Genomic DNA, 12,490 nt, shown 5'->3' with positions numbered 1-12,490 from the left:
ACTAAACAGGTACATATATTGCTGGTCAGCGTAACACATGAGGTTTTACATGTTCACTGCTGCTGAAAATTCCACATCCCAGTTTCCAAACACAGATAAAAACCTAAGTGAGATTTTTTTTTTTTAATAAACAGGCTTTCATATCTATTTGGAAAACTTCAGCAGGTAATCATTCGATAGCTATTTTATGTTCAGAACAGGACACAAACAATTCTATTCAAATGTAAATTGACAACAGAAAGTGAAAAGTGAAAGTGAAAGTGAAGTCACTCAGTCATGTCCGACTCTTTGCGACCCCGTGGACTGTAGCCCACCAGGCTCCTCTATCCATGGGATTCTCCAGGCAAGAATACTGGAGTGGGTTGCCATTTCCTTCTCCAGGGGGATCTTCCTGACCCAGGGATCGAACCCAGGTCTCCTGCATTGCAGGCAGACGCTTTAACCTCTGAGCCACCAAGGAAGCCCAAAACTGACAACAGATTAAGATTCAAATGTAAACTGGCAACAGAGTAAGATTTAACAAGTTCTACCTACAGTGATGTATTTACACAGATATCTCACCTTCATGCACAGAAGATGTGACCTCCACTCTGAACTGGAGGTACCCACTCACATGGTCAGCTGGGAGCCTTCTGCCAAGGTTGTAGCTGAGCATCTGGTCACTGCAAGAATAGAAATGGTTCTTTGATCCTACTACTCTGCTGTCAGGCTTCATCTTCTTCCTACAGGCCACCCCCTAAACCCCACGTATTTCTCTTAAAACTTTCATACTCATGAGAAAGTGAAAAGGCAAGTTAGAGTCAACGTAATATTATTCATTTGTATAAATTAACACTTATAAACCCAAGGATAAAAGGGAACCTTGTCACAAGGAAAATTATTAGTAAATGCAATACAATACAAAATGCAATACAATGTTGCTATGATTTTTTAAAGGGCACTGATTTGTTCTCCTGATCACTGCTAATAGTGATCAGGAACAGGACATTTTAAAAGCCATCAAGGAGCTGGAAAAGGCCTAAAATTTTGAGTGTTTCCTGACTCAAGTGTAAATGAATAGACGGCCTGGTTCCTTAGCATTTAGCATGAGGCAAGACTACTGGAGTGGGTAGCTATTCCCTTCTCCAGGGGGGGTCCTCCAGACCCAGGGATTGAACCAGGTCTCCCACATTGCAGGCCAATTTCTTACCAAGGAAGCCCCTCTAAAAAGACAGGCACAGGGAATTCCCTGGTAGTCCAGTGGTTACAACTCCGAGCTTCCACTGAAAGCTCAGCAGGGGTTTGACCCCTGGTTGGGGAACTAAGATATGCCATGTGGTGTGGACAAAAGAAAAGACAGACAGACGTAAGGGTCATCACATGGAGGGCACAGAGCTGCTACATTCTGAAGAACAGGAGTGGGGAGTTAGGAGAGAGCTGTGTGAGAACAGGCCAGGCTCTGATAGCTGCTCTGGCTGTGTGAGGGGCAGAGGGCTGCAGCACCTCCCCTTTCTCATTTGTACAGTAAGGGGCTCGCTCTTGGCCCTAGCTTGGTGGGAGTGACTATCACCGATTCTCTGGGCAACTTGTGACCGATATTGATGGGATGGTTGGAGAAGCTGGCTGCACCACCTGGTGGGGTCTTGTTGCCATACTGGCAGGTGGACTGGAGGGGCCCACACCACTGGACCTGCCTAGCTTCTGCTCCATCTTAGCTCCAGGCTCAGGCTATTGGCTTCCTTGAGGATGAAATAGTTGATATATTTAAACTCTGTGTTTATTTATCAAAGTCAAATACAATTACATCATTTCCTTGTATGCAAGCAACTTTCATTCTGAATCTGATGCATTCTTAATTAAGGAAAATAATCAGAGGGATAGGACCAAATCACACCATCTCTGCTCTCACACTGCCCTCTAATGGCAACTTTGGGTGGAAAACACAAGGCCTCCACCTAATACTTGAACCAATGTAGAGTTCAGAGCCTCTAGTACCTATTGATTACTAATCTACACGACTATTTCCCTTGTTCTCTACCTCCTCGGCATAATTTTAAATAGATGTTACCTGTTTAAAAGAACACATGCTAATGTAAAATCCCAGTTCAGCTCTTATGAATTTCTTTGGCTTAATACAAAGAATGTCCTAAAACAATAAGATTGTTTCTTTTACTTTTTACTTTTTCTTCCCTATAAATTTTGTAATAAATATTTGATTGATGCTCTTAAAATGCTTTGTTTCCCCCATCTGAGTGCTAACACCCTAATAAGGGCTTTGCATGCATCATTGCCTTCGATCCTCCCTATGAGCCCGGTGGTGGCCCTGTTTTCTAGAAGAGGAAGTTAAGGCCCAGGGAGGATAGGTAACTTGCCCAAGGCCAGACAACAATTAAAGTGACAGAACCAGGATTAGAACACAGATATTTATGACATAGAAGCCCCTGCTCTGTAGGCCCCAGATCATATCTCATTTTATGAGCACTTTCCATAATCCTTGGCTGCTTTAAGTAGCATGGATTTTAATGATATTTACTCATGGCTCATCCCAATGCATTTGACATCACAATGTTTTGTGTACTTAAGCTGGTATTTTAAGAAGATTTTTTCCTGTAAAGGGATGTTTTGGCATTAACTATTAGATGATACAAGTATGTTAACTGCTATTACATTAGAATGTTCTAATAATTCTACAATGACTGCAACCTGCATAACAGAAGTGATGTCTTTTTCCCTGACTGCTTTTTCCTTTCCAGCATTTAGACAGTGCCTGACATGCAGAGATGCTGCCCCTCTGTCCACTAATCCATGAACCCAGCAGCAAACCACCTGAACCTGCTCTCAACAAGGTGGTCCTCATCCATCTCTTTGGACATTCGGTCTTGGAATGATAAAATTTTCCCTTCTTTGCTAAAATCAAATTGACTCTCCTCTCCTCCTCTTTGAACAATAAAAGTAAAGTGTTGGTGCTGATGATGAAGACTTAAAAAAGTGATGGATTTTAGCTAGGAAGTAAATGATTAGCAGGGATTCTAAGAATGGGATCCATTCTTTTGCTCATTATCATATTCTAATACCCAAAACAGTGTTTAACATTTAGTAGATACTATATGTATACACATCCACATATTTGTTGAATAAATTTAACAAATCAGACTCTTTACTTTGAAAAAAAGATTTTTAATAGGTATTAGTGCTGTTTTTCACCCAAACTGACAAGATACTCAACTCTACAATCCCTAAGAACAGGAAAGACTCCCTATTCAGAAATTCCAAGTCAAGGGGGTTTCATCCTTGCTGAGTGACTGCCAGGGGATTCACCTATTCTTTCTCAGTTTCATCTGACTCATCCTGCCTCTTTCCTGTGATAGATAATTGTGTACCCTATATTATATATTATTATGGTATATAATTATAAAGACTAAGTGCCAAAGAACTCCCACTGCCTGACTGAGACATTTTCTCACTAGTGTAATCAGAGCAAATGATAAAGCATGGGAAAGTGATGTGCTCTTTGGACAGAATGCAAGCCACTTTCTGAAAAAAATGTCACATTCAAACCAATACTCTTGAAATAGGTAATCAGTAAGGAGTTTCAGCTCATCCTATAAAATTTTACCATATGAAACTTCAATTACTTCAGAGAACTGCAGTCTACAAAAAACATAAGTAAAGAAAACTCATTATTTTTCAAGATGTATCAATTACTTGATAGAAAGTAATAATCAGATTAAAAATATATTTAGATGCTAAGAGCAGATATACTAATATGTAGTATCATATTTATTTAATAAAGCAAATCCCTAAGTATCAGGCAATGCTTTTAATATACTTGTGTGGAAATACTTCATAATTCTGGCATATCACAAATTCATGCTGGACTTCCTTCCAGTACACACAGAATCCATGCCAGGCAGTATTATGTGTCCATTCTTTAAAAGACTGAATGAAAGTCAGCAAGTTAACAGGAGATTAAAGCACTAATAAGGCTTTATTTTTCCTTGATCATTCTTATGGGTATACATAAATGAATACTTCTTTAATATATATATAAATTATATGATTATACGTATGTAAATTAAATTATAAGCATATTATACTTCCAATAGTTAATTCTCACCAATTATAATTTTTCATTTTCCATTAATCCTAAAAATAATTTTTAGAAACTTCCCAAAGCTGAAGCTCCAATACTTTGGCCACCTGATGCTAAAAGCCAACTCATTGGAAAAGACCCTGATGCTGGGAAAGACTGAAGGCAAAGGTATAAGGGGCAACAGAGGATGAGATGGTTAGACAGTATCACTGACTCAATGGACATGAATTTGAGCAAACTCCAGAAGATAGTGGAGGACAGAAGAGCCTGGCATGCTGCAGTCCATGGTGTAGCAAAGAGTTGGACATGACTTAACGACTGAACAACAACAACAAAAGAGTATTACCTCCACTAGGAGCAATATTTGCTATCCTTAAAAATAATTGCAATTTCCCTGTTTTATCAAATTAAATGAGGCTGCTAGAATTTCAGCATAATATTTCTAGTTTATGTGGTCTAGCTCAACCATTGCCTCTAATGGACAGAGAATTAGATTCCATTGATGCTGCTGCTAAGTCGCTTCAGTCGTGTCCGACTCTGTGCGACCTCATAGACAGCAGCCCACCAGACTCCCCCATCCCTGGGATTCTCCAGGCAAGAACACTGGAGTGGGTTGCCATTTCCTTCTCCAATGCATGAAAGTGAAAAGTGAAAGTGAAGTCACTCAGTCGTGTCCGACTCTTAGCGACCCCATGGACTGCAGCCTACCAGGCTCCTCCATCCATGGGATTTTCCAGGCAAGAGTACTGGAGTAGGGTGCCATTGCCTTCTCTGTAGATTCCATTAGAATCTCTTAATTTCAGATGTCGAAGGGGTCTTTGAGATCACCTGGTCTAAAGACTTTATTTTTCAAACAAGGAAACTAATGTCTGAAAAAATCGTGACTTGTCAAAACACTAAGAGGACAGTTAATTAGCTGCAAAGTGCCTACAAATGATCAACCTCTCAGTTAGCTGGATGAATATGCCATCACTGCCAGCCTTAAAGTGTGGCAGAGAAGTCGAGATTCTGGAACAGACTGATCTGCTCAAATCCCAGCTCCACCACTGGCTTGCTAGCCTCAGATTCCTCATCTCTGAAAGAGGTATAACAACACTGTTCACCTCGCAGAGTTGTCGAGATTATAGAAGCAGATGAGTGTAATTTACTTAACTCCTGACATAGACTAGGGCCATACCATCTTTTTTTGTTTACTTTTGTTTACTATTGCTGCTACTACTACCACAGCTACTGTTTATCACTGATACTGCTGACTACCACCACTGTTATCATACATTCATAATGTTCTCCTAAAATGAAAAGGATGCCCCCTAGTGCTACCTCAGAGCAGCTGTGTTATTGAGTTTGCTGATACTTACCGTGTGAAAATATACACACCATTTATAATAAGGATGGAGGCATGTTATGATTTCTCAACTACTTGATTCACAGCTTACAAAAAGCTAACAGAAAGGAGACAGATGTCAAACCACATTTTAAAATTCTCTCAATGAGTAATTTCTAGTTGCCTAAATGAATGTCTTAGAGCTCTAAGTACATGTCTTAGAGCTCCACACCATCTCAGAGTCTAGGCTCTGTTTTAAATGGCCCTAAAATAAGGTGGTTTTGGTATCTTAGGCATAACAAAAATCTCTGGATAAGGTTAATCAGGATTGGGAGGTGTCAATCTGATACTGGCATCCTGTTCTAGGGAGAGGCTGTTATAGCAAGATTTCAATATACTCAAAAATCAACTGAGCACTGTGACATTTCACACTGAAATGCTAATAGTAGGTACATCTTGGGAAAGATAGATAACTCAAAAAAGATACATGAAAATAAAGTTCTTTTTGTCCTGCACATTTTAAGGCATATGCCAGCACTTTCATTTTTAAAAGAAGTATATCACCACTTCTTATCAGTGAGAAAAGCCCTAGGACTTCAAAGTATCATTTCAGTTGCTTCAGCGGAAACTACTTGCAACAGGATCCCTGATTACCCAATGGCTTGCCGCTCCAGTAGCCTCTGGACTGGAATGGTGAGCTTCCCCAGGAAACGCTTAATGATAGGCCGGCTCTTTGCAAACTTGTCTTTAATTTCAATCTCTAAGACATCAGTAAGGAGTGCAAAAAAGGAGTATTTCTGAAAACAAAACATAACACAAGTCAAAAAAGAAATACAAAATTATATATATCATTTTATTAATATACATTACTATAAGAAAAATTAGCATCTCTTAAATTCTAATGACATAGAGAGTCTACATTGCCAGAAAAATCTGCAACAATTGTCAATCTTTTATTCATTCAGAATCATGAACAGTCATAAAGATTAAAAAGCAGCAGTTAGGATCTAGATGACAAAGGAAGCACCTTCAATCATCCAACTCTTCCGGTTGAATAGTTTGAGGAGATGCTATCAAATATTAAATTATGCACAATACAATTTTAGTGCTCACCACATTTATTGTATTTTAACTCTTTAATATTTAATATCCTGTTATATGGTGGCTTAGAATTAACCAATACTCTGATTAACAGCAAACTTAATTCCTGATCCCATGGTATTTTGAAGTTGCACATCTTCGTCCTTCACTTAGTGGTTAAAATAGAAGCACCTAATGAATATTATGATTTCCCTGGTTTACAGCAAAATAAAACAATGTTCAAATAGAAGTTACTTAATTTAAAAGGCACACAGAGACATTTCTCCTGGGATAGAAAAATAAAAGTATGAGGTTAAGATAAGCTTTGTTGTTTTCAGAATGCCATTGGAAAAAACAGGATATGATATTAATAAGGATATAAAAGAAAAATAACCTGCTTTACTCATTTACAAACACTTTCATATATATTACAAAGATAAAGTGTTCCTTTTTATGATGAGCATCTCAGAAAAAGTGAATGATGGAGCCAGAAATCTAACCTGAACCATTTGTCTCTGTCCCTGGTAGTATCTAGGCAACAACAATGACGTCTGACTAGTGCCAGCCAACTTTACACTCAGGGGTCACTAAGTTTACATAGTCATAACAATTTAATTTCCCCAAAGGGCCATGAAGTTTAGCAATCTGCTTAATGGAAAAAGCACTTGCTTAGAATAAGACAGCAGAGTTTAAGCACTACTTCTGCCCCTGAATAGCTAGTTACATGAACATTTTAAGCTTTTGTTTATTAATCACAAAAAGAGAGGTGAGAATATCATCCCTTACATACCCTTTATCATGCCTGCACTGGTAACATGGCTAAGAACTCTGTAAATATTAAATGTTAGAAAAATAAAGTTATTGCTAGTATCGTTACTATCTCTACTCTTTGCCTTCTAAGTGATCATCATGCAATCATCTAAGCTTCTAATGTGTTAAATTAAGTGGTATTCCTTTAAGAGTTATTCACTATTTGGAGACAGTATTTCAAACCAGGAATAAAAAAATTGACAATATTTAGCCACTAACATAACCATGAAAACTGCCCAAGAGAAACATCTTGCTATGCTGGCAAGCCTCAAACAGCCACAGTTTTTCTCCAGTTGGTTTTGGAACTGTTGAAACTCTCTCTCCAATGAAATACTGTTCAGCATTGTTAGAACATATTATTGTCATTAAACATTTAGGGAGTGATTTAATTAACTGTGCAACTCCCATGCCAATATACGTTTGTCTTAGCTCAGCTGGTAAAGAATCTGCCTGCAATGCAAGAGACCCCGGTTCAATTCCTGGGTCTGGAGAAGGGATAGGCTACCCACCCCAGTATTTGTGGGCTTTCCTTATGGCTCAGCTGGTAAAAGAATCCGCCTGCAATTCAGGAGACCTGGGTTTGATCCCTGGGTTGGGAAGATCCCCTGGAGAAGGGAAAGGCTACCCACTCTAGTATTCTGACCTGGAGAATTCCATGGACTGTATCGTCCATGGGGTCACAAAGAGTCAGACATGACTGAGCGACTTGCACTTTCAGTTTCAGAAACACTCATTGAAACTAGTATGTGAACTGTGTCTTGATTCCCTGAGAGATGGTAGAACTCATGCTCTGCTCGCTAGAAGAGAACCAACATCTCTGTTCAGTCTGTGACAAAAAAATATTTCCAATGGGAAAACCCTGGGCTTGATTTCACTAATATGGCACACTGCAATGACTGGTAGCATATTGCAGCTATGAGAAAGTCTGAAGTACCATCAACACAATCTGCCTTCCCTCAGGATGACAATTCCTCAACTGCCTCGTGTAATTAACCAAAACCTAGAAATCAAAAAAACATTTGCCAAAGCCTGTAGGGAGAGAAATTCCATTAATTTATATTGAGTATGTGCTAGAACAAAATATAAAAATTTTAAATAAAAATGGGATCAATGTTACTGACTTTTCCTTCTGCCTCAGGCTCCCATATGGCTCTGCAAGGCACTGTTACTCTCCTTACAAAATGTTGATACTTTGTCCATCATTAATATTTGCCTTGATTTTTATTTCTTTAAAAGATATTGCATTGAAATATTAATTTTGATCATTGAGTCTTTGGAACCCTATAAATAACACATCTGAGGGAAGTCCCTCATTTGCTTAACCCTAGACCCATCCCTGGTTAGAAGGGAATATCTCATTTTCATTGTACACTTTTCCTAACAGAATTTCCAGACACCTCAGCCATATTACCCACACCCACGAGCAGCTGAACGATATAGAGACCAGTGGAGAGAGATGGAGTTGGCCAACTTCTTGTCAAGCAGGAGGTCTCTGACTATCATCTTACCTCTCGATGCCAAATTGGATTAGTGGTGTTACTGATGATAGTAGACCTCCTCTCCTGCCCATGGTGGGCACAGGTGGGGAAACTGCTCTTCTTCCCTGGCTGAATGGACATCTTAAGATAAGGGTCAGGATTGAAGAACATCCCTTTCTTTAGTCCAACTGCCCTAAGGTCTGTAAAGAAAGAAAGAGAGGAGGAAGAAGGGAAGGAAAGAGAGAGGGAGAGGAAAGGGACAGAAGATAAGAGATTCATATGTTCTGATTAGAACAAGTAGATCAATGGCAATTCATTCTTAAATAATTACACAGGAAACTCTAAACAGAAACTATTCAGCAAAACAATAACAAAATTAATCACTCTATGATTGCTTAGATAAGTGAGGGCAAGTAGGTTATGACTAACTCCAGCAAGGGGTCCTCTAACAGGCTGCAGAATGAAGCCAAACTTGTATCACCACCTTCAGTTCAGTTCAGTTCAGTCGCTCAGTCGTGTCCGACTCTTTGCGACCCCATGAATTGCAGCACACCAGGCCTCCTTGTCCATCACCAACTCCAGGAATTCACTCAAACTCACGTCCATCGAGTCGGTGATGCCATCCAGCCATCTCATCCTCTGTTGTCCCCTTTTCCTCCTGCCTCTAATCCCTCCCAGCATCAGAGTCTTTTCCAATGAGTCAACTCTTCGCATGAGGTGGCCAAAGAACTGGAGTTTCAGCTTTAGCATCATTCCTTCCAAAGAACACTTGATTCTAATTTTGATTAGAATTAGTACCATTTTGATTCTAATGTGTGCATCTTCACCACCTTTTCTATGTAGCTTGGCAACAGCACTTCACACAATGTCTTAAGAGAAATCCTTAGTAAATACTGTATTTAAAAAGAAAACCAATATGTCCTTTCATGAGATAAAAGTGAATCTTCTACATAAATACATGAAATGTAGAGACTTAAGTTTAATTGGGGATGAAACTTCAGAGCACACATTCAGCTGTACCATATGTAAAATGCCATATATATTCTACAAATGAATGTTAGATGAAAAAGAGAGACCAGCAATATTTCTAAAATTTGATTGCTATTACATTAAATAACTGTGAGTTTATTTTTTCAGTAGTCTGTTAAGTAACTTAAATATTTGTTAAAAGTCCCATAACTCATCTTAGATTCACCACTTGTTACTTCACACAATATGAGCTGCTAAAATTTCTGGCTAACATCTGGTTAGTGAAGAGACTAACACTTTTTAAAATGGTCAAGCTACAGGATGCAAAAATGTCAGGAAATAAAGCTGGCTTCACAGGATCCCCAATGCCTTTCTGAGAATATCAGTTAGGATAAGGTTGGCTTGAGAGCTAAGTGTTCTTCAAAGCTTCTGGAGAATAGACAGTTTCTAGGTAACTTTATTGGAGAAGGCAATGGCACCCCACTCCAGTACTCTTGCCTGGAAAATCCCATGGATGGAGGAGCCTGGTGGGCTGCAGTCCATGGGGTTGCCAAGAGTCGGACACGACTGAGCGACTTCACTTTCACTTTTCACTTTCATGCATTGGAGAAGGAAATGGCAACCCACTCCAGTGTTCTTGCCTGGAGAATCCCAGGGATGGGGGAGCCTGGTGGGCTGTCGTCTATGGGGTCGCACAGAGTCGGACACGACTGAAGCGACTTAGCAGCAGCAGCAGCAGGTAACTTTATACAGTTATGAACAGTGTAGGGAAGTCCTGACCACTGATTCAGAAAAAGAATTCTGTGGACAGGCTCTGAACCCTCAAAGACCTTGTGTGGGTGTGCTAAGTTGCTTCAGTGGCATCTGATGCTTTGCAATCCTATGGACTGTGGCCTGCTGGATTCCTATTTCCATGGGATTCTCCAGGCAAGAATTCTGGAGTGGGTTGCCATGCCCTCCTCCAGAGGATTTTCCCAGCCCAGGGATCAAACCCAAATCTCCTGCATTTCAGGTAAATTCTTCACCATTTGAGCTACCCAGGAAGCCCCCAGGTATGTCTACTGCATTGATAGGTGGGTTCTTGACCACTGAGCCGCCTAGGAAGCCCCTCAAAGACCTCTGAATGACCTGAATCAGCTGGGGAAGAGACCCGGTAGAGTAACTTCACATTTTTTAAAGGATCACCAGGGTCATCCTACTCAAGTCCACATTCCTGAAACACAAAGTCTTTCTCAGAAGGACAGACTTGGCCTGGGGTTGCCCATAGCATCATATTCTCTAAGGAGTGCTCCCTGGAAGAAGTTCACCAATGGCCAAAAAAAAAACTTGCGGCCTAGATAACATGTGATGAAAACAGACCAGGACTGTTTAATGTCTCATAACTGGCAGCAGAGGGAAGCAGTCTAACACGTCAGAAAAGATTGAAAAACTCAACCAAGAGGACCTTATTTTTGGAAGATAGTAAGATCTTTGATCTAAAAGCCCATGGGAGAAGGGAAAGATTGAGCAAAGAACTAGATAGGCACTTCAGAGAAGCTGCTGTAATCTCATTAGCCTCATGGATCCCATCTCTGGCAAGTCCTACTATGGAATCATTATTAATACAGTGCTTATATTTTACTGTCAATTTAATAATGCTACATGTTTTCACTTGGTTTTATTTGGTAATTTTGAGAAAAAATACAATTTGAATATTTTCTTATCCTTATTGTTGGGCTTGCTTCAGACTCAAAGACAAAGGAATGATATTCTTTAGCTGTTAAAGGGATTTTTACTTCTCAAGAAGGGATTTCTTTGCAGTAAACAAGTACATGTACAGAAATGGCTGTCATGAAGTCTGACAGAGCTAAATTATTCATGCAAAATGCTCCTTTGAAGAAACAGCATCCACCAGAAGATTAAGCCACAGCGATGAAAGATGTCACTGTTATCCTTTTCTACAAGAGACACTATACAAATAAGTCTTCATTAATAAACATAATAAACTACCAGTTATTTGTACTTTGATTATACAGTTCACTTTATCCATATCTTGACTTTCTCTTTTATGTTTTACATATTTTATTGCTCATAAATATGCATAACACCTCATAGATTAAAGAAGGACTCAGTCACAAAGGTATGAGAGGTTAAATATCTTTAACTTCTTACTTGGAGAAGAGCTTTAAGACTTTCATCAAAAAACAGTTTTTGCTTTATCTGTAGAGTTCAATTATTTGTGTCCCTATTTATTCACAGATAATCAAGAGCAGAATATTTGCAGAAAGATATTCTACAGAGCTTAAATGCTCTCCATAGACAGTCATCCACTGTCAATATGCTACACCAGATGAATTATTTAGAATTACCATCAGAAATTGGCTTTCATCTTCTATACTTTTTAGACATTTCTGTATATCATCTGCAAATACTTGATCACATGGTAGGAAATAAAACAGATTTTAGATAGCCAGCCTCTATGTGTACTGTGGTGGATGTTGGAAAAAGTTGTATATAAAGAAAAAGCATCTGGTTATGCCCCAAAGCTTATTTCTGCTTTTCAGGAAAATGTCTTGGGATTTTTAGTTCTCATCTGGTCATTCTCAAATGGTGGGTTAATTAACATCCCCTCTGCGGTCAAAATCAATATGTGTGTGTCATGTTCACAAAAATATTGATCACTTGAAAGCTTAGAGCAATTATTCTAAAATAAGAAAACTGTGGTATGGGTATACTAAGTTTTCTGGGCCATGGAGGTTTGGGAAGCTGTTCCTTATC

General features: G+C 39.2%; 1 protein-coding gene across 2 annotated transcripts in view; it reads right to left on the bottom strand.

The window, feature by feature from the left end:
• The window catches only part of HECW2 (HECT, C2 and WW domain containing E3 ubiquitin protein ligase 2), a 432,558-nt gene that overhangs the window by 125,180 nt on the left and 294,888 nt on the right, over positions 1-12,490 (bottom strand). For both annotated transcript variants that reach the window (XM_070388859.1, XM_070388865.1), the window contains 3 exons: positions 8,795-8,964; positions 6,051-6,193; positions 562-662 (listed from right to left, as the gene is read on the bottom strand). In XM_070388859.1, the coding sequence (XP_070244960.1) occupies positions 562-662; positions 6,051-6,193; positions 8,795-8,964 (414 nt within the window). The remainder of the gene's footprint in view (positions 1-561; positions 663-6,050; positions 6,194-8,794; positions 8,965-12,490) is intronic.

The sequence above is a fragment of the Bos mutus genome, chromosome 2, assembly GCF_027580195.1.
Source record: "Bos mutus isolate GX-2022 chromosome 2, NWIPB_WYAK_1.1, whole genome shotgun sequence".
NCBI classification, from domain to species: Eukaryota; Metazoa; Chordata; class Mammalia; order Artiodactyla; family Bovidae; genus Bos; species Bos mutus.
The sequence above is the reverse complement of the archived record's forward strand: the minus strand, read 5'-3'. Positions and strand labels throughout refer to the sequence as shown.